The sequence below is a fragment of the Neopsephotus bourkii genome, unplaced genomic scaffold (assembly GCF_033783945.1).
Source record: "Neopsephotus bourkii isolate Nb327-2 ecotype Australia unplaced genomic scaffold, CSIRO-AGI_Nbou_v1 NB_166, whole genome shotgun sequence".
Lineage (NCBI taxonomy): Eukaryota > Metazoa > Chordata > Aves > Psittaciformes > Psittacidae > Neopsephotus > Neopsephotus bourkii.
This window is the reverse complement of record NW_026900682.1, coordinates 161,906-181,069: the sequence shown is the minus strand read 5'-3', so window position 1 is coordinate 181,069 and position 19,164 is coordinate 161,906. Positions and strand designations below refer to the sequence as shown.

At 38.1% G+C, this 19,164-nt stretch overlaps 1 protein-coding gene across 3 annotated transcripts; it reads right to left on the bottom strand.

Moving 5' to 3' along the window:
- Positions 1-6,866: 6,866 nt before the first annotated feature.
- ELAVL2 (ELAV like RNA binding protein 2) lies at positions 6,867-17,339 on the bottom strand. 3 transcript variants are annotated; one of them, XM_061369969.1, is made up of 4 exons: positions 17,017-17,339; positions 14,290-14,515; positions 10,036-10,074; positions 6,867-9,575 (listed from the first exon to the last, which is right to left on the bottom strand). In XM_061369969.1, the coding sequence occupies exons 1-4, from the start codon at positions 17,096-17,098 to the stop codon at positions 9,248-9,250; spliced, it is 675 nt and encodes a 224-aa protein (XP_061225953.1). In that variant the 5' UTR covers positions 17,099-17,339; the 3' UTR covers positions 6,867-9,247. The 3 variants fall into 3 exon arrangements, with proteins under 3 accessions (XP_061225953.1, XP_061225946.1, XP_061225962.1); XM_061369962.1 differs by having other exon boundaries at positions 6,867-9,578; positions 17,017-17,336; XM_061369978.1 differs by lacking the exon at positions 10,036-10,074 and having other exon boundaries at positions 6,867-9,578.
- Between the last annotated feature and the right edge of the window lie 1,825 nt (positions 17,340-19,164).

Below are 19,164 nucleotides of genomic sequence, written 5' to 3'. Positions count from 1 at the left end.
GTGCTATGTTTGATATTTAAAACCTTTGGCCTGTCGGTCCTACACTCACAGATATTTCTTTCAACTCTGAGACAGTGAAAAGATTGTGCTTAAACGTACAGAAAGAAAGATTACACTGAAGTCACGAATAATGCAATCTCTTCTTAACCTGCTGACAGTGGAATCCCCATGAGCTTCCAATGGCTTATGAAGGTGTTTTTCCACCCTCCCCAGTCAATGAGGTAATTGGATTCTCATTCCTTGAGTATTCCCCCTACCTGAACCTTGAACAGACATATCTTGTCAACTGCATCCATTCATCTTGCAGCAATAAAAAAAACACGTGCAGCCTAAAGTAAAAAAAAAAAAAAAAGTTAATATTTACACATAAAGGTATCTCTCGTTCGCTTCCAAACCTCCCCTCCATGAATTGCTCCCTCGTGTTTGAGGAGACTTATTTTTATTTTGCCAATCTACTGAAGCCACAGGAGTTCCAGAGCACCCAATTTCTTTCATAACCTAATTTGTAGTAGTGAGAATTTGTAATTTTCTGCTTGCATCAGTAGTATATGCAGTAGGGTGTTACTGTAATTTTAGGACAGGAAGGAATTAAGAATATAGACTTGTTTGAGCTGAATGCTCCATTTCAGTCCACACAGTAGGAAAGAGCACAGCTTCAGAGAAAAATGGTTAGGTTGTGAGCTCATGTTAGTAGCCAAGAGGACAGAAAAACATACTCATGTCCAAAGCAAAATGCCAGTCTATCCTTCTGCACCCTTCTTTTCTTCAGAGTCTGAAAACATCATACTGGCAATACTGATACATTAATATATGTGAATGTGAAACGACACTTCTTTCATGAAGCATTATGCACAAATACCAGTACAAAGCTGGAATTGTTGATACATGGGCAGTTAAAGCTAAGGGATAAAAAAAAAAAACAAAAAAAACCAAACAAACCTTACCCTAAATCAGCTTTCCTTCCTTTACTACGAAAACCGGAATCTTAAGAGGGTTGATGGAGCTGAACCCAAAATCTCAATTCTTGATTTTTTTATCTGTCTTAGTGACTAAGTGAAACCACATTATGATAGGAATGGGATCTCTCCCAGAGCCTTAAACTGCTTTATTCTAATGTGTGGACACTTGGAGAAGACCGCTTTGCACAAAACCACACAAAATCCCAAATGAGCTTCCAGTCCAAAAACCTGTTGGTACATGTTAAAATGACCACTGCTGAATTCTGCCAAATGGCCTTGGATTTGCAAGTTTACCCAACCCTTCAAAGCCCCATCTGCTGAAAGGATACTTGACACGGGGTACACTCACCTGATTATAGGGTTATTTTCTCAACAGGGTATTTAGAAAAGCTAATGATCACAATTTAAGGAGGAATATTTTGTGACATTTGTCACAGTACTGCCATACAACTGAAGGGCCATTCATATTTAGGAAACATCTAAGGAGAAAACACCACCAAATAGCAGCAAAAATGGTCATGTAATGCATTTATGAGACTCTCTGAAATCATATACCATCTATTCCCCCGATTAGACTTCACAAGCTTGTTTACAGTTCAAAGTTCATAGAAGCAAAATATTAAGAGCTAAACAATGCTGTAAGACTATCTCAGCCTTAGTATCCTAAAGTAAACCAAAACATTCCTACTTGTAATACTTTACAAAATTGATCTTCATTAATGAAGGAATATACCTGCTAGTTTCCAGAGCAAAGAGGCAAATAAAAGGTTTTGCAGCAGCAAAACATCAAGAACTTCACATAGTTGGAGAAATATTGACTTTTTCCAAGAAAACAGTTTGCCTTTTAGTGCCTGGTATTGACTAATTCTTTCATTCTCCTACAGAAATCCTCATCTAGAGCTGCTGCTAAGGAAATACGTCTGTGTGGAATGGAGATCGAAGTAAGTTATTTGAATACAACCTAATATTTATTTCAAACTCCACTGTGAGAAAGGAAATTGGGTCATCACTTTCTTGCAACTCATTCCCTTTCCTAAGTAATAGTTAGAGCTTTGTTAAGAAGAGATGCTTAAGCAGGGGCTCTCAAAGTCTCCTCAAAGATTTATCATTACAAGGTGATGTCCTCAAGAAATACACATTTAACAGGTGGCAATTCAGTAAATCACAGAGGAAGTTTACTTATAATTTATTTTATTAGAATTTTGTTACTTCACTTCTAGGTTTTCATCAGTTCGCTTTTATTTTTTCTCTCTGTGCTTAGTGTATATTTCAAAGAAGCCCACTATCAACTGCCAGAACTGCTGAAATTTGGTATCACAATTTGAAAGCTCCTTTTCAGGCTTCTGCTGCCTTTGCTTTTATTACTTTCACATCCTTTTTTGCTTTGCTTCTACTTTTTAAAAGAAGCTATATTTGTAGTAGGAAATAAAATACCCATTATCTCAGAAAAAAACAAGAACAAGCCAAAGGACTGAACAGGGTAGTCTTTGAAACAAGAGAAGTCTTGATGAGCTTCAGGCATAACCTGAATTTTCAACATCTTGAACTTTTTTTTTTTCGGTTCAGGCTTCACCTTTTTAGGGTTCCTTCTTCTCTTACCCAGGTGGCTCTGAGGCATGGCCATATAGATTCCTAAGGCATCAGCTCCACAGTTAAGGCAAACCCACTGCTTCTAGAATGTGTATTAAATCTGGAAAGTACCCAGTAGCATTCAGGAGTGTGTTGTCACTAGGAAGCTGTTAATCACCTGTGGATGAGTTTCTGTAAGTCCTGGCTATGCAATCTAATGCAAATAACTTGAAGATTAATTTTGCCCTTTTGAGTATTCCTGAAGTCTGTAAAACACATAGCTGTCTCATTATTGTTCTTCAGGTTTTCCTCTGTTGCACAAAGCTATTTGCATGGCTTGGATGCAAGATGAATGGATTGGTCAGCAACAGATCAGAGGTGGAATAGGGCACAACACATCATGTGTGGTTGTCAGGTGTTAGCACAATGAACAGGAATCTGAGGAAGCCTGAACTCACTTTACTGAATACTTCTGCCTATACAGAAAAAGCCCATCATCAATGCTCATAATGACAGCAAGCACTAGAGCTGCTTTCAAAATTCAGTTATAACTTATCTGAGTTCGCAGCAATAAAAATGGATACTGCAGCCATTTGCAATGAATACCCAACAGACCACGTCCAGAAAGACCTAATTCAACCAGAAAGTCCCTAGAGGCATAACTTCTCAGAAAGTATGAAATGTTGGGGATAGGGGCAGCTTGAAGTGAAGGGTACAACTGAACTGTTTTGAGTCCATCGGAATACTGCCAATCTGAATGAAGGACAGAAAGAAAAAAAAGGAAGTCTGCCACGCTTTTGCTTCTGGTATTTTATACACAAAGACAACAGTGGTAGGAAACGAGTGCTTCACACTCTGACCAACTTCCTTCTTATCAAACAGGCTACTACAGAATGCATTTTATTTATAAAAGGCAGCACCAAACTGTTGAGACAGGTAGACAGTAGACATTAAGAAGGGGTGGACTATCAGCACTATTTAATTTTTTATTAGATAATGTTACCTTTGATAAGTGTTGGCAAATAGCCCTGTTGTATCAGCAGCTAGGTGACCTGCAGAGGGTTTTATCAGCAGAACTTGAAATTAAGAACATCTTTGCACTGAAAGCAACAGAAATACACTTGCTGTACTAAGCAAGGATCCTACTGCATAAATGAGAAGAAATGTTTCAAATGAAAATTCAGCTCTTTGTATGTTTTCGTTAAGTACACAGTGTTTATAATAAACACTCTGCTAACACTTGTAGCAACTTTCCTTACACAGTTAAAGGATCACTAAAAATGTCATGTTTCCTTCCAGTACCTAAAGAGGGCCTACATGAAAGCTGAGGCCATGTAGGGTCAGGGCAAGGGGCTTTAAACTGGAAGAGGAGATATTTAGATATTAAGTATTAGGAAGTTCTTTACTGTGAGGGTGAAAAGACAAGGGCACAGCTTGCCCAGAGAAGCTGTGGCTGCCCCATCCCTGGCAGTGTTAAAGGCCAGGCTGGACAGGACTTTGAGCAACCTGGTCTAGTGGGAGGTGTCCCAGCCCATGGCAGAGGGGTTGGAACTGTATGACCTTTAAGGTCATACCAAACCAAACCATTCTATGATCCTATTACTTAAACTCACTTATGAGTCACATGATATGTAAGAAATTAAATGTTTTCACTTCCTGCAATAATACTTGGTATTTAGAGTGGCTTTAGAAGTGTGTGTGTTTATATATATATATGAAATGTTTTCCTTGTTACTATCTACCTCAGAGGAGAATGTTCACAAAAAGAAAATAGGAGATAAGTTACAAGATGAGACATCAGACTTGACAGCATTGTTAAGCAACCTCTTAACTCACTGAAGTGAGGTCACTTATGTTGCTTTTAAGGTACTTGAAAGTTTACATCACTCCCCCAATTTTTGTCATAGTTACTAAAAGCGTGGGCAGCAAGTCAAGCTTTTCAGTTTAAAACTGCTTTTCACCTCAACATCAGACTTGCCACATTACGCCAGTATCCCTGCTTCACCGAAAGTCCAAATCTCTCAGTTTTGTTATAAGCTGCTAAGTACAGATGATCTCTGGTGTGCCAGCACATCTGTTGGCCCAAAACATTGGTCATCACAGCAGTAGCTCTGTAGACAGGCGCCCCTACAGAGGCATTACAGCAAAGTTTAATTAGGAAAATCAAAGTTAAAAACAAGTGTATCGTTCTTGGTTTTCACAAGGGCACAGCAGTGAAATGTTGAAGTCCAAACGTCACAGCTGGACAGGTAAAGGCCAATATTAAAGAAGGTGTAAGCACAGCTCAATCAATGGTGTTGACAGTGTTGAATGCCACAATTCCAGGCTATTATCTTACCCATGATGGAGCACCTAAAAATGGGTTAATTTCTCAAACCGTTGTAATAAGAAAAACTGCAATACTCTTTGCTAGTCATAAAATAAAGATATATACATTTTTTGATAGTAAGTCCTAACTTGTTGCTGCTTCTGAAGATTAAACTTAATCACCATTCCCATACTTTTAGGCACTCTCATGCACTGTGTTTGAAGCGACAATACAAAGAAACAGATTTTAAACATCAGTCAGGCCTGATCAGCAGTACAGGTAAGAGTATTTACCCCAGACTTCTATGTCTCAATGACCCCTTGGTGCACAACCCTAACAGACAGCCATACGCTTTAAAGAAATGCACGTTTTTCATTCATTGGAAAAATGATGTCTTAAAGAAAGGCTTTTCTACACAAAGGTGGGAAACACACCAGTAACAGTTAATTTCACTGCATAAATCTTCTGCAGGAGAGGCCACACAAGCCTCAAGCATGTCTGTGTAGTAATGAAGCCCTTCCAAAAGTGTCCCAGTCAACACGCATGTCCACCAGTTACAGCTCACCCTCTGCCATGGTCATGCTTCCAGTTTGTCTTATCTACTACTGTTAGTCCCTCACAGATGTTTACATATATTCCTGGAACTCATTATTTAGGTACCAAAGGAACCAGTCTTCCTCTACCACATTATGCAAAGCAGTTTTACATGTTCGTCCTTAGCTTTATCATAAAACTTTAATATAGCAAGAAAAGTACTACTTCTGTATAAATTTGCATTAGTTTCCTTACTCATAAGCTCCAGTTACTCAGAGGTGTTCAGCTACATATAATCAAATCTGTGTTTTTCAGCACAGACTTTTCCTCTGGGCAACTGCACTTAGAACCAACGATTTCAGTGTTGCTCCTGGACTGCCTGCTTACCTGCAGCTAACTCTCAAAATATAAGCAGGCTTGATTTTTATCTTAAAGGAATTATGTAACACATTTTTGTCCTCATTTCCATATAACAAAACAATTTAACTGTTGCTAGTTACGCTGTACTTAAACTGGTTTGAGAACTAAACACTATCCTTCCATGAGAGTGCAAGCCGAACACAGATGCCCCTGCTGGAATACTGACCTCCAAATATAGCTCCTTATTTGCTGCCAAGCACCGTCTCTTGCATCCTTTCAGTACTCCAGCCAAAGAAGAGAGTCATCAGTACACATTATTTCTATAAGTAAGTATAGGCAGATTGTTAACACTGGCTGTGACTGGCATCTTGAGGTCTGTGTGTTGCTCACAGACTTACAACCCCACAACCCAAGTAAACTCAATTCCATCACATTGTAGTGATGCGAAATGCTCCATGCGACAACATATTACAAGGTTTTGCATTAAAAAAATCTCAGTAAAGGTACAAAAAGGAAGGTGAAAGAAAGCAGTTAAAAATAAAAGCTGTACTGCATAAGCCACTTTTTGGAACTGTATTCTCACTGGTAGAAATTCACTCTCATTCAGTTGATAAAAGCAAATTAATTCATGAATATATGTGCTTTAAAAGGGCAACAGTTAAATAATTTTTAAAGAATTTCTTCAAAAGCTGGGAAGCAAAAAATAACAGCAAACTGAAGTTAACTCCAGTCATGGAGCCCAGAAAATGAATACAGTAATTAAACAGCAAGTGAACACTGCAATAAAGAGTAAATCCTTCCCTCCTCTCTGTACTAACACACAAAAGCATTAACTTAGCTATGCTAAATGGCAGTTTACTAGACAGCAAAATATTTTTTAGTGAATGTGTTTAATGATCCTCATTTCTTTTATCAGTCTAATATTGAGTGGCTCACATAAAACCAAAGTGAAAAAATTCAGGACTAACTCTAACATAACTGGTATGCTGCTGCACTGTCCCACCTTCTCGTTGGTAACTAAGCTCTTGAGCTAAATTAAACGGAGCTCAAGAGCTTTGCAGAAACCTTTCACTCAGATCACTTACCCATTAACACAGAGGACAATATGGTAAAAGACCTGCTCATGACACACTGTGTTCCCTTCAACTTTGTTTATTGATGTACTGAACATGAAAAAGTACAAAGGATCCAAACACAAAAGAAAACATGTACAACCTCTTAAATACTCAACAGAATATATCTTCTATTCCAACAGATGTGAATTAAGTCATACTATACAACTTCAAATAAATACCAGCCTTATATTTTACTAAGTGCTCTGATAAACACTGTAAAGTGAAGCCCAATTTACACGCCTTCTCATCAATGCCATTGGTTGCTACAGTAGTATAGGAAAGAAGCATGTAGCTACTGTTTTCCCCACACTCGAAAGTTTGTGATTTCTACAGTATATACAATTTTTAATGCACAGGATTAGCTTTAACAATCTAAATGCACCTAAGAATGAGGAAGTGCTCAGGAAGCCAATTGAGTTTTGAATAGCATTGAGTGGGTCAGCATGAAAACTCGCTTATTCACTTTAGCACGCACTTCACAGTATATGTACTGTACTATACTGAAAAATTCATAGCTACAGTTTAAAAGAATAAGAACCAAAAGCAACTGCAAAGATAGTGTACAACTATGTTATGCATAGAACATTGCGTTTTCTAAGGGGAAGCATATGAGCATCTCAGTTTATACAAAAAGCAGGACGTAACTATGGAATTGTCAGTGCATCCTGGTGAAGGCATCAAACCCTCAGTTTTAAAAATTTAATTATAAGCTAGATGCTAATTAGAAAATATTCTGTATTTTTTCCTTAAATTTCTTCAATACATGGTAAAGATTTTTTATATTTCCCCAAATAATGATTTAAGTATCATACAAAGTTAAATTTCAGTAGTATACAGGTGTTATGGGTTTTGTATGAAAAATGCAAGGAAATTTCAAAACCTATGACTATACTCATTTTTAATCACAAACATATTTATAAACAAAAATGTAGCATCACCATAAACAGCTGAAGCTAGACTATCTACAGACAAAAATAGCAACAGATCTGATGCACTGTAAATTCAAGTCCTCAGGACAACAAAAAATGAATAAGCAGACCTCAAGTAACAATGTTAATGCCATTTACAAAGAAAAAACTCAATACAAAAACATTCAGAATTGAGCATCACTTGGCATGTAACTTGAAAAATAAACTAAAATCAAAATTAGCTGAAAGGTTCATAACTCAAGGTCTTATTTACATTACACAAAGCTCAGGTGCTAGCCTTGAATATAACTTTCAAAATACCTCCAAACATACCCAACTTAGGCCACTTCTGCTGATTTGCTACTGCGCAAACCATGCTCAATGTCTCTTCTTAAGACAAAACAATTCTTCAAACAATAGCAAGTACATCACTAAACACCATGAGCTCCATCTGAAGGGAATTCTTTAGGAAGAACAGATTTTTTTTTCCCCATTTCTCAGTATTTTAAGTTTCCTGCTTGCTCTTATATTATTTAAATTTTAATTTGTTTCAAAATCACAAATTAATGTGAGCCACCTATCACTTAACCAGGATGATCCAAGACTCCACTGATGATTACAAAAATGAAACCAACAGTGCATCCCATTGACTCTACGTCTTAAGACAAAGGTCTCAAAAGTATCTCTACACCATAAATCTTTCTAAATTTTCCCCAGCAATTGCAAATTTCCTGGTAAGTTTTGAAAGCTCATTAGGTGTCATATGAAGAGATTTTTCAAAGTATTCAAGTCAAAATATTTGTTCCAGGACCAGTAAAAAGTTTCTCCAAATTTTTTTTTTTCCTTTTTTTATAAAAATAGATGCTTTTTTAAACCCACATCAAAGAGGCTCTTATCTCTTTGGCAAGGTACTGCTTTACGAAAAGTTCTCCAGTATTCTTACAATAAGCTTTTTATAATGTGTTCCCACTCCCCAACCCAAATGATCATTATAAAATAAATACTGCTTATAACTTTATAAATAAACAGTAAACTTCAAATACTTTTACTAAACAACGAAACAGTAATGCACTAAACTGTAAATTAAACACAAGGCAAATAAAAAAGTAACAAAATAAATCACAAAGCCTCACTATTTGCTCATAGGTTGAAGGCAGTCATGTAAAAAAAAAAACAATAAACCAAAAAACAACTTCTTTCCTTAACTGAAACATTTCAGAAGGTCCACCTTCTTCAAAGAAGGTAATAGAATATGCATTGTGACAGGTAAAAACCCTGTATCTCTTGTCAATATTCAAACACAAAAGATATTTAAGAAGTTTTAATTCAAATATTAGCAATAAAAAATCTCACATATTCTTAGGATGCTAAGTAGTCATTTTATCCCCATTTCCACACTGACATACAACAAAGGCATTTACGAATTCATAAAGCATCTTGTAAACTGCCTTTGTTGTATAGTTTTTCATGTGTTAATGCACTGAGAATAACTTTTTAGGCTTTGTGTGTTTTGTTTGTTTTGAAGGAGACCTGCAATACTCTGTCCCCAAGGCGATATCCATTCAGGCTAGCTATTGCCATAGCTGCCTCATCATAGTTTGTCATAGTCACAAATCCAAAACCTTTGCACTTGTTGGTGTTAAAGTCACGGATGACTTTCACATTGGTTACGGCTCCAAAGGGTCCAAACATTTGCCAGAGGATACTCTCATCAGCATCAGGGGCCAAGTTGTATACAAAAATGCACCATCCAGTTCCTGCATGTCCAGGGATATTAATTCCAGCCAAACTGGTCATTCCATCAATGGTCACTGGAGGAAACCTACTGAAGAATGGAGGAAAACAAAACAGAATCCTGAAGTTCACAGAAAATTCCACCAAAGACATGTCAAAACAAAAAAAGATGATGATACAGGGCCTTTCTCAGCATGAACATACTGGCCAGACTAATAAGGTAACATTACAATATTTACTCTCCCACACCCCAAATACTATGTACAATACTATACACAAGTAGGAGAACAGCGCTAGGTCTGTCTGAAATAAAACACCACACAAAAATCAAAAGAAAAGCATGCTATAAAATCAGGGAGGATTAACAAGTCATTTGAAACAGGAATTCCAGGGATCTGCTACAAATGGTTTCTCTCTTCCATGCACAATGCACCAAAATGAACAATCTGAAGTCTCAACATGCAAAAATCCAACAAAAGCCTTACTGAAAAAGGAAAAGTACACCAAATAATAATTTGGTTATTATGAACTCGGCAGTCCTTTATTACCTCTTTACTCCATAAGCCATATTGAGCAGATTGTCCAACCTGCAAAACATTTAGCATGTGTTCAATCTTCAGACTTTTCCACCCTTTAGTCTTAAGGAAACTTGGTATGTTACTGCCAAGGTCCTTGCACAGTACAGAACTTCATGCTAAGTGGAAGTATCACCACTGAAAGAGCTGTGGTACCTTATTACACCTGATACAGTTAGCAAATGCAAAAGAGATGTTCTTGTGTAGCATCCACAATTATAAATAGTTCAATTCAAAGTGCCACTATTAAGTACCACTACTTAAGTCAAATACTCTAGCATAATGTTAGACAGTGATCACCTTGAAATTTTCCAGATTACTAACTTGTTGTGGATAAAGACTTTACTCAGGTTTCTGACAGTCTGCTGACATGAATACCCAGAGGGATGCAAGATTTTTAATCAGTAACAAATGTTAGACTATGAACTGCAAATAAAAATTTATTTTCCTACTCTTTTCCAGAATAGAGTGTTTTTAGAATATATATGCACACGCACATCTGTTAGCCCTTAAGGTTCCTCCTCCATGCGTTTCTTCTCCCAAACTGCTGAACTGCAGTGTGCCACCACAACTCTAAACCCTTTGTAATTACCTACCTAATACCCAGAGCATGCAGTGCCTACCAGTCCTCTTAATGTTATTCCTGAAGTCCACTTTAAAGAAAATTTCTACCCTAAAGAAGCTCTGGTTTCTTCCTGGCAAAGTCCACACATGTGAAGAGAAAGTCTTATTAAAGGCTCTCTTCAGGACTCCACAAAACATAAATTTCAGTAAGAAAGAGTACACTTTAATTTGTAGCTTACACCTACCTTACAGATCTGTACCTTACTGTGATTTCTCTCCAATAATGAGCTATGGGATTTAATAACAATTACTGGTATACAGAATCCAAACTCAAGTCCTGCAGCAGTATAACTAAACTTTTGCACAAAAAGCCTTAAGAAAAAAATACCTGGTCTTATTTGCAAACAAGTAAAAGTCTCAAACTACAGAGCACTATGATTCTGCAGTGAGCAGGGCTTGTGGAAATTGCTGACAAGAAAGCAAGCCACTGAAAACCTAAAAAGGAAATTTTAAAAAATGCCTATTATCAGTAGAGTTAGTATGGATGACAGAAGTATAATATTATTAAAACTTGGGGGTGGAAAGGAGGGTGAAGAGTTCCAGAAACACCATTTACAGGTCCTTGCTATAGAGCACTGGGCTGAAGACTTAATACAGTAACGGCATCAAACTGTAATAGTTTTCATCAGTTACTTTGACGACTTAAAAATATTCTGGAAAAGTTATCAGGGGCATCCACTGGACAATTTTTAAAGATGCTAAAAATTTTTAAAGATGCATCTTATTGAAACTGAGGAACAGTTATATATAGCTACTTTTCAAAGTCCAGATCAAGATTTTTTCTTAGTAAGAAAAAAGGCAGTACTCTAGTGACCTTATTGTTCTTTATTACTAAAGCCTATGCTAATTCTGTTTTCAGGTCTCTGCCAACCACTACAGAGACAGGGCAAGTACATCAGGCAATCATGTCTGAAAAGTCAACAGCTAAGATCTCTTGCAAGTGAAACGTGAAGGACCTAAGTATCAGTGCAATCTGATCTACACAGCAACAGAACTGGAATGCTGCAAAACCAGTAAAGCAAACAACTAAATAGACAAGAGACAATTTGCCTTTATAGCTATAAAAACTTAACATTTGGCAAGGCTGCCTCTTTTAGAGTGGAAACAGATTCTCAAAAGCCCTCCCCAGAAAATTATATGAAGAAAAATACCTAATTTTGGCTGCAACCCCAACTTACCTTTTGACCAGTCATACTTCAACCTTACTCTTCCTGGAAATCTTCAAAGCGAGAAAAATTTTAATCTCACTCACTACAGAACTGGTATCTACTCAGTGCTTTTTGAACCATTATACTTTTAAGTGGAGCAAATCACAGTATCTATTATGGTTGTTTTAGGCATCACTTCACACTTCATTTCTCAAGAAAAAAACCCTACCCAAAACAACAAAACAACCAACCAAACAAAAAAATAAAATCACACCCAAACAACAACAACAAAGCCACACCCCAAAAACACAATTTTCCCATGAAATTGAAATGGTCCTCATTTAGCTGGCATAGAGTTATTTTTCTTCCTAGTAGCTAATGGGCTGCATCAAAAGGAGCATGACCAGCAGGTCGAAGAAGGTGATCCTGCCCCTCTACTCTGCTATTGTGAGACCTCACCTGGAGTACTGTGTGCAGTTCTGGTGTCCTCAACATAAAAAGGACACAGAACTGTTGGAACAAGTCCAGAGAAGGGCCACGAGGGTGATCAGGGGACTGGAGCACCTCCCATATGAAGACAGGCTGAGAAAGTTAGGGCTGTTCAGCCTGGAGAAGAGAAGGCTGTGTGGAGACCTCATAGTATCTGAAGGGGGGCATGTAGGGATGCTGGGGATGAGCTCTTCATTAGGGACTGTAGTGATAGGACAAGGGGTAACAGGTTAAAACTTAAACAGGGGAAGTTTAGATTGGATATAAGGAGGAAATTCTTTCCTGTTAGGGTGGTGAGGCACTGGAATGGGTTGCCCAGGGAGGCTGTGAATGCTCCATCCCTGGCAGTGTTCAAGGCCAGGCTGGACAAGGCCTTGGGTGATATGATTTAGTGTGAGGTGTCGCTGCCCATGGGAGGGGGGCTGGAACTTGATCTTAAGGTCCTTTCCAACCCTAACTATTCTATGATTATAATACAGTGCTGTGTTTTGGCTTTAGTCTGAGAATAATGTTGATAACCCATGGCTGTTTTAGTTGTTGCTCAGTAATGCTTACACTGATCAAAGACTTTTTAGTCTTGTGCTCTGCCAGTGAGGAGGGGCACCAGAAGCTGGGAGGAAGCAGAGACAGGACACCTGATCCAAACTACCCAAAGGGGCATTCCATACTACAGCACTTCATGCTCAGTATAGAAACTGGGGGGAGCTTGGGTTGGGTATTGGTCAGCAGGTGATGAGCAATTGTATTGTGCACCACCTGTATTTACTTGTGGGTTGTTTTTTCCCCCTTTTAGTTTTATATTCTTTCCCCTTGCTATTTCCCTTATTGTTAGTAGTAATAATATTATAGAATCATAGAATACTTAGGGTTGGAAAGGACCTTAAGATCATCTAGTTCCAATCCCCCTGCCATGGGCAGGGCCACCTCACATATTATATTGTACTTTAGTTAAACTGTTCTTATCTCAATCTATCAATAATGAAATTGGTTCTCCCTTCAAGGCAGAAAGGCTACTCTAGTGCTGACTTTCACACCTGTGAGATACATCACATAAGGCTGAAAAGCTGAAGAAAACTGAAATTCAGAAATCCTGCCAGAAGTGCAATCAATAAACTCTGAATGCTATGTCTGAAAGTGAGGGTAGCCAATGAAGAGCTTTACAAGTTTGGTATATTCTCTTTGAAGCACACTACTTTAAAGTCAAGAGACTTTATCTCTTGAAAAAATAAAATAGAAAATGCTTGAGTGTACTACTGTTTAATACAATCCAGTCACATAGCCCAGGGCAGAAGGTGGGAAGAAATGATGAAAATAACTGAGAAAAATCTGAGGTACTCATGAATGTAGATAATACAGTATTTGTTTCACTTTGTTCTCACCATCTGTCTTTTCCAATTCACTAAATATTACATAGAACTGTATGATTACAGCTTCAGTGTGATGGGAACATATATTCGCAAAGACAGACATGCAGAAAATATTTGCATAATCTTCATTACAAAATTCTGTAATAAAAGAAGACAGTGTGACATGCAGGATTTGGACAACTACAGAAAAAAAACTGAAAGCCAGAAGAGGGAGGAAAGACAGCAAGTGGGGGAGAGGAGGCTGGCTGTGGCATGCCATAGGGCCAAGAAGGAAGCTGAATTGCTTAGGTCAATGTTAACTGAATCAACTTGCACATTAACCCACAATAATTTGAGAAATTAAAAATAACCTTCAAAAGGGGTTTTATTTAGTGACTGCATAAAAGAGAAAGACATCATCTGTTTAAGTAGTTTTATTACATACTGAAATGCTATCAATGCAATGAAATTTTTGCTTTTAGCTGTAGGAAGCACAGCTGAAGTTCAACATTTTCATGTGTGTACTTCACACACATAAAAATTAGACAAGTGCAGCAGGTAAGGAAGGTGGAAAACACTTGCTTCCAGCACAGTTGCACACAAGTATGCTTTCGACTTACCTAAAACGTTGAGCCTGCTGAGCCAGAGGTGCTGGATACCTTCTATTTGAAGAATGGTACAGCTGGGAAAGGATAGCCTGACTGGTTTTTTGGCTTGGATTGTTAGCAAACTTTACAGTGATGGGCTCTGTGGCACCTGGAGGCTTCTGGCCATTCAAGCCCTTGATAGCTTCTTCTGCTTCAATTCGCTTGTCGAACCGGATAAACCCTACACCCCTTGATGCTCCTGCATAGGTGGAAGGAAGCACGTAGTAATTAATTCAGAGACTCTGGAATTAGAAACTAACTTATGCCAATTGCTACTCTAATGACCAATTTCTGTGAATACATAATAACTCTGAGCTTACTGGACCTGAGCTTTTGCCCAAAATAAGACTTCTCCACTGGTTTTTAGGTTTGTTTTCCTTTAACTAACATAAGATATAATGTTGGAAAGTTGAGGGAAATTACAGTAGAGACAACTTAATCACAGTGAGCCAAAGGGTAATTCTGAAGCCAAGCAATTGGAAGAGGGATGGAGATGAATGTAGAACCAGCTGCACTGTAATCTCTGTTCAGTTCATACTACTCTGTAATATCTAAATCCACAGAAATTCTGTAAATAGCTTTGTCATGTGCTCCATAGTAGCAAGAAATGTCTTATGCTTTCCTGCAGCACTCCTTGAAATTCCCTTTGGAGCAAATATGCAGTGAGGATGAAGACAGAGTACAGGTTGTAAATTGCAGGAATAGTGTTATTGTGGCTCTGCTTTAACAGCCTGTGGTTACTTCTAAGTAAAAGATTCAATTTCAGCATACCACCATACTTCTGTAGGTGTTATTTTTAAAGGAAACTTTCATTAGGCCATGTATTTTTCCTTCATATAGAAAAAATCAAGGATGACATGCCAGGGTATCTGTAAGTGTTTATGGAGGGTCTTAGAACATCACAACTCAAAAGTTTACACTGTAGCTTAATTACATCAACACACTGAAGCTTCAATACTTGAGCCAATTAATATTAAAGCTACTACAGCCAACACTAGTTAGTTGCATGTTGTTTTGTAATATTCCTAAATCCATTTAGAGGCCTCTTTTTTTGGTTCATGAATAAACAGACAAGTTAGACACTTGTCCTCACTTGAGAAAGACATTAATGACAAGAAATGTATTCTGTTCATAAATAATGACAATTTTAACCAGCAAAATGACAATAAGCAGGAATAAGAAAGCTTTAGAGGCAAATGTCACAGCTTCAATTTTGCATTTCTCCTGGCAGTTGGTATCACAAGCTTATTATTCATAGCATTTTGAGCCTAGCTTTTCCAAATTACTGGGAAGGAGGAGGAAAGATTCAACCTGAGTAACATTGTATGCCAGAGAACTACTGTGCACATACTTGGATTTATGAGTACTTAAGGATTATATTACATATTTAAAAGTTCAATTATATTTACTTAGCTCACCCCTTTGTAAAGTTCCACCTATTTCTATCCATTAACATATAGCAATATACTCTAAAAAAGTTTCTTATTGCACAAAGACTGGAAATCTGACCTGCAAATCTACTGCATCTAGAAGTTACTATTTGGCCATTAGCTTTCCTTTTCCTGCCTCTCTACACTTTTACCAACTCACACTGTTAAAATACTTGAAATATTATGTGTCAGTATTAAGATTTCTGTTAACATAATGGAATTGCAAAGGACTATACATGAGGTCCTCTACAGGTCAGCCAAATGTTGAACAATGGCATGTGCAACCCTTTCAAAGTAAGACCATCTGAAAACTTTATGACCTCCTACAGTTGAAAGCTTTGTCACCCACGATACATGCAACTTTGAATAGGTACAGCTATTAAAAAAAAATTCAAGCTAGCTTATTATTACATGAGTATATTAATTCTTGTGTCCCACAGCCCTAGGTTTGGTTTTGGTTTGGTTTTCTGGGGGGTGTGTTTTGGTTTTTTTTTGTAGGTAAGAATTTTGAGAGCCCAGCTCCTCTGTACTTTGCTTTGAACATTCAGTACATCTGTCATGTACTCGGCATTTCATTTGATTGCTTATTTTTGGAACGGGCCTGCTGGAAGCAGGTGAGGCAGCAACTGATAAGGCTCCTCAACATCTGCCACTTAATCCAGCAAAATTACATGCACTACTTTCCAAGTCTGAAAAGTAACCAGTGTCACTGACACCCAATCACTGGTTAAGACACGTCCTGTAACAATGCAACTAATCTGCTACAGCTTAGTTCCTCAAAGACAGAACTTAACTGTTCCTAGGGAGCTCAAATTTCATGTTCTTCCATGTGCCTGAAGTTAATGAGGCTACCCTGAAAACAGCAATTACTAGTCAAGTCTTCTGTATCCTAGCCTCAGAGAACTAGCTTTGCATTTGCACATGAAATTTTACTTTTATAAAAATGTGTTTAATAGCATTGCATAAGGTGCATAGGGACTCCTTCACACAGCAGCTTGCAAAGGAAGATTACAGCAGCTGTAAATTTATTACAAGCCATGAAACAGGCTTCAAACCTGTACCTTCAGGATGGAAATGACTCAAGCTGGTCCAGTACAATCCACAATCTATTTTTGTCCATCATGCACATCTACAAACAACTCCATCAGAAAACTGCATTTTCTGGCTTGCATACACCTTTCATATAAGACAACATGGTCGTACTGAAAGGTGAAATATTTTTAAAACTTCCAGTCCAAAAATGAGAGGAAGTGCAGAACTGCCTACCTACCTGAGACTTGATCAACCAGAATACGAGAAGTAATAATGCGTCCATAATGGGAAAAGAGCTGTTCCAGTTCCTTCTGGGTCATGGTTTTTGGAAGTCCACTAACATACAAATTTGCATCTCTGATAGAAGCTGAGCTTGGTCGCGCATAGGAAACCTTAGGAAAAAAGTAAAAAACCTAGACATCAAACACTTTTTAAACAGTTGAAACAGAACTAAGTAAGTTGTTCTGAGAGTCTGGAATGTTTTTAAGGGCAGCCAGAAAAGCTACCTTGCAGAGCCAGTTAAGTAGGGTCTTTTTGGAGCTGGCTTCTGCAAAAAAACTGAAAGAACACAACACAGACTGTGCAGAAGCAGTTGACTACACAAACTCATATGTAATTTGAGGAGTACTTTCAAATAAAAGGGAAAGCTAGGTACACACACAGCAAGCTTTTATGGGGAAAAAAAAAATGTTCTTTTAGCTTACTGTAAGATTACAAAGACAAGTTTAGGAAGATTCAAGACTGTTTTCCTTTTAATTGTCATTAAAAGTTTTTTTTTTTAAATGCAAGGAATAAAGATTTCAGATTCTAGGTCAAAACCACAGGCAGCCCAAAGCTCTTAAAGGTTTGCAAGTGTTTTTCAAGTGCTGTGTCCTCTGTACATCTGTTGAGCTTCCTGTCAAATGATATGCTATCATTCACTAAGTCCAGACACTCTTCTACATCACTTTTATAAGCCTAAAAATGAATGGCAAAAGTGGGAATGCAACTTGCATTTCATCTCAGCAGCAAGTTACCAATTTCTGCACCAGAAATAACACTTCTTATAACTAAGTGCCAAGTGACTGTGAGCTTCTCAAGTCGTTTTGATGGAGGTTTTTACTTGCTGACTCAAAGAGCCAGTCAGAAATATTTTAATATTATGAATTATGTTCTTCAACCCTTAGACACATGCTACAAAAACAGTATCTTGAAGATTTCACTGTCTCCTACAGAGTCTCTGTGTTTTATCCTTATTATAGGGAAGACTAGACCACAATATCCATGCATGTGGAACAGGACAAGACAAAACACTTTATTTGGGATTTTCACCGTAGAAAATATTAAGATAAAAAGGAGCCTCAAAAAGCAGTCAGATTTTTCTCCTTTCCTTCCCTCCCTGCAATGCAGGGACAGCCAGCTCTGGGAAGCTGAACTTAGCTCTGTAAATGTATCTTTCACCCAATACTTTTTGCATTTACTTTCAGATCCTCTGCCTGTATCATTTCCATGCATATCAGCAAACTCTTAGACTCCTATGGAACTACAGTAAGAGGCAACTGAGATAGAGCACCCTGGAGACTAAACAAGCAGTACCATGAACACTTCTGTGATTGTTCAAACTTTCACCAAAAAGCTTTGTGCAAGGGATCTCCCAAAGCCGGCTGAACAGGCCTGACCTACAAAACTTGTAGCTCTCCAAGATAATGCACTATCCAACACAGACCTCTGCAAGCCACAGCACCATGCTCTTCTAATGCAAGAGCCACACAAGAGCTAAAAACCTGTGTTCAAAGTGTTGGTCTACTGATCCCCCACACAGGCAGCTGGAGATAACCTCAGCCTTTTCTCCTAATTAACTTTTTTCGGAGATGTGCCAATTTGATTGCAATAGAAAAGCTGCTGATGTCCAGCCTTACAACAGGAATAACAGAATTTCCCAGTTTCCGTTCAGTTTGTTTCAACTGCAGTAAAGCCACACTGAAGAATTATTTTCCACTGGAGTTGAGCCCACTGAACTAAAGATTACTTAGCCCTCTTTTACATACCTCCTCACTTTTTTGTATTATTAGAAATGTGCACTAGGGAACTGTCCACAGAATTGCTCAGGAAAACTGTCATAGAATCATAGAATAGTTAGGGTTGGAAAGGACCTTAAGATCATCAAGTTCCAACCCCCCTGCCATGGGCAGGGACACCTCGCTCTAAACCATACCACCTAAGGCCTCGTCCAATCTGGACTTGAACACTGCCAGGGATGGAGCATGCACAACCACAGTATCACAGTATGTTAGAGATTGGAAGGGACCTCAAAAGATCATCTAGTCCAATCCCCCTGCCGGAGCAGGAACACCTAGATAAGGTTACACAGGAACGTGTCCAGGCGGGTTTTGAATGTCTCCAAAGA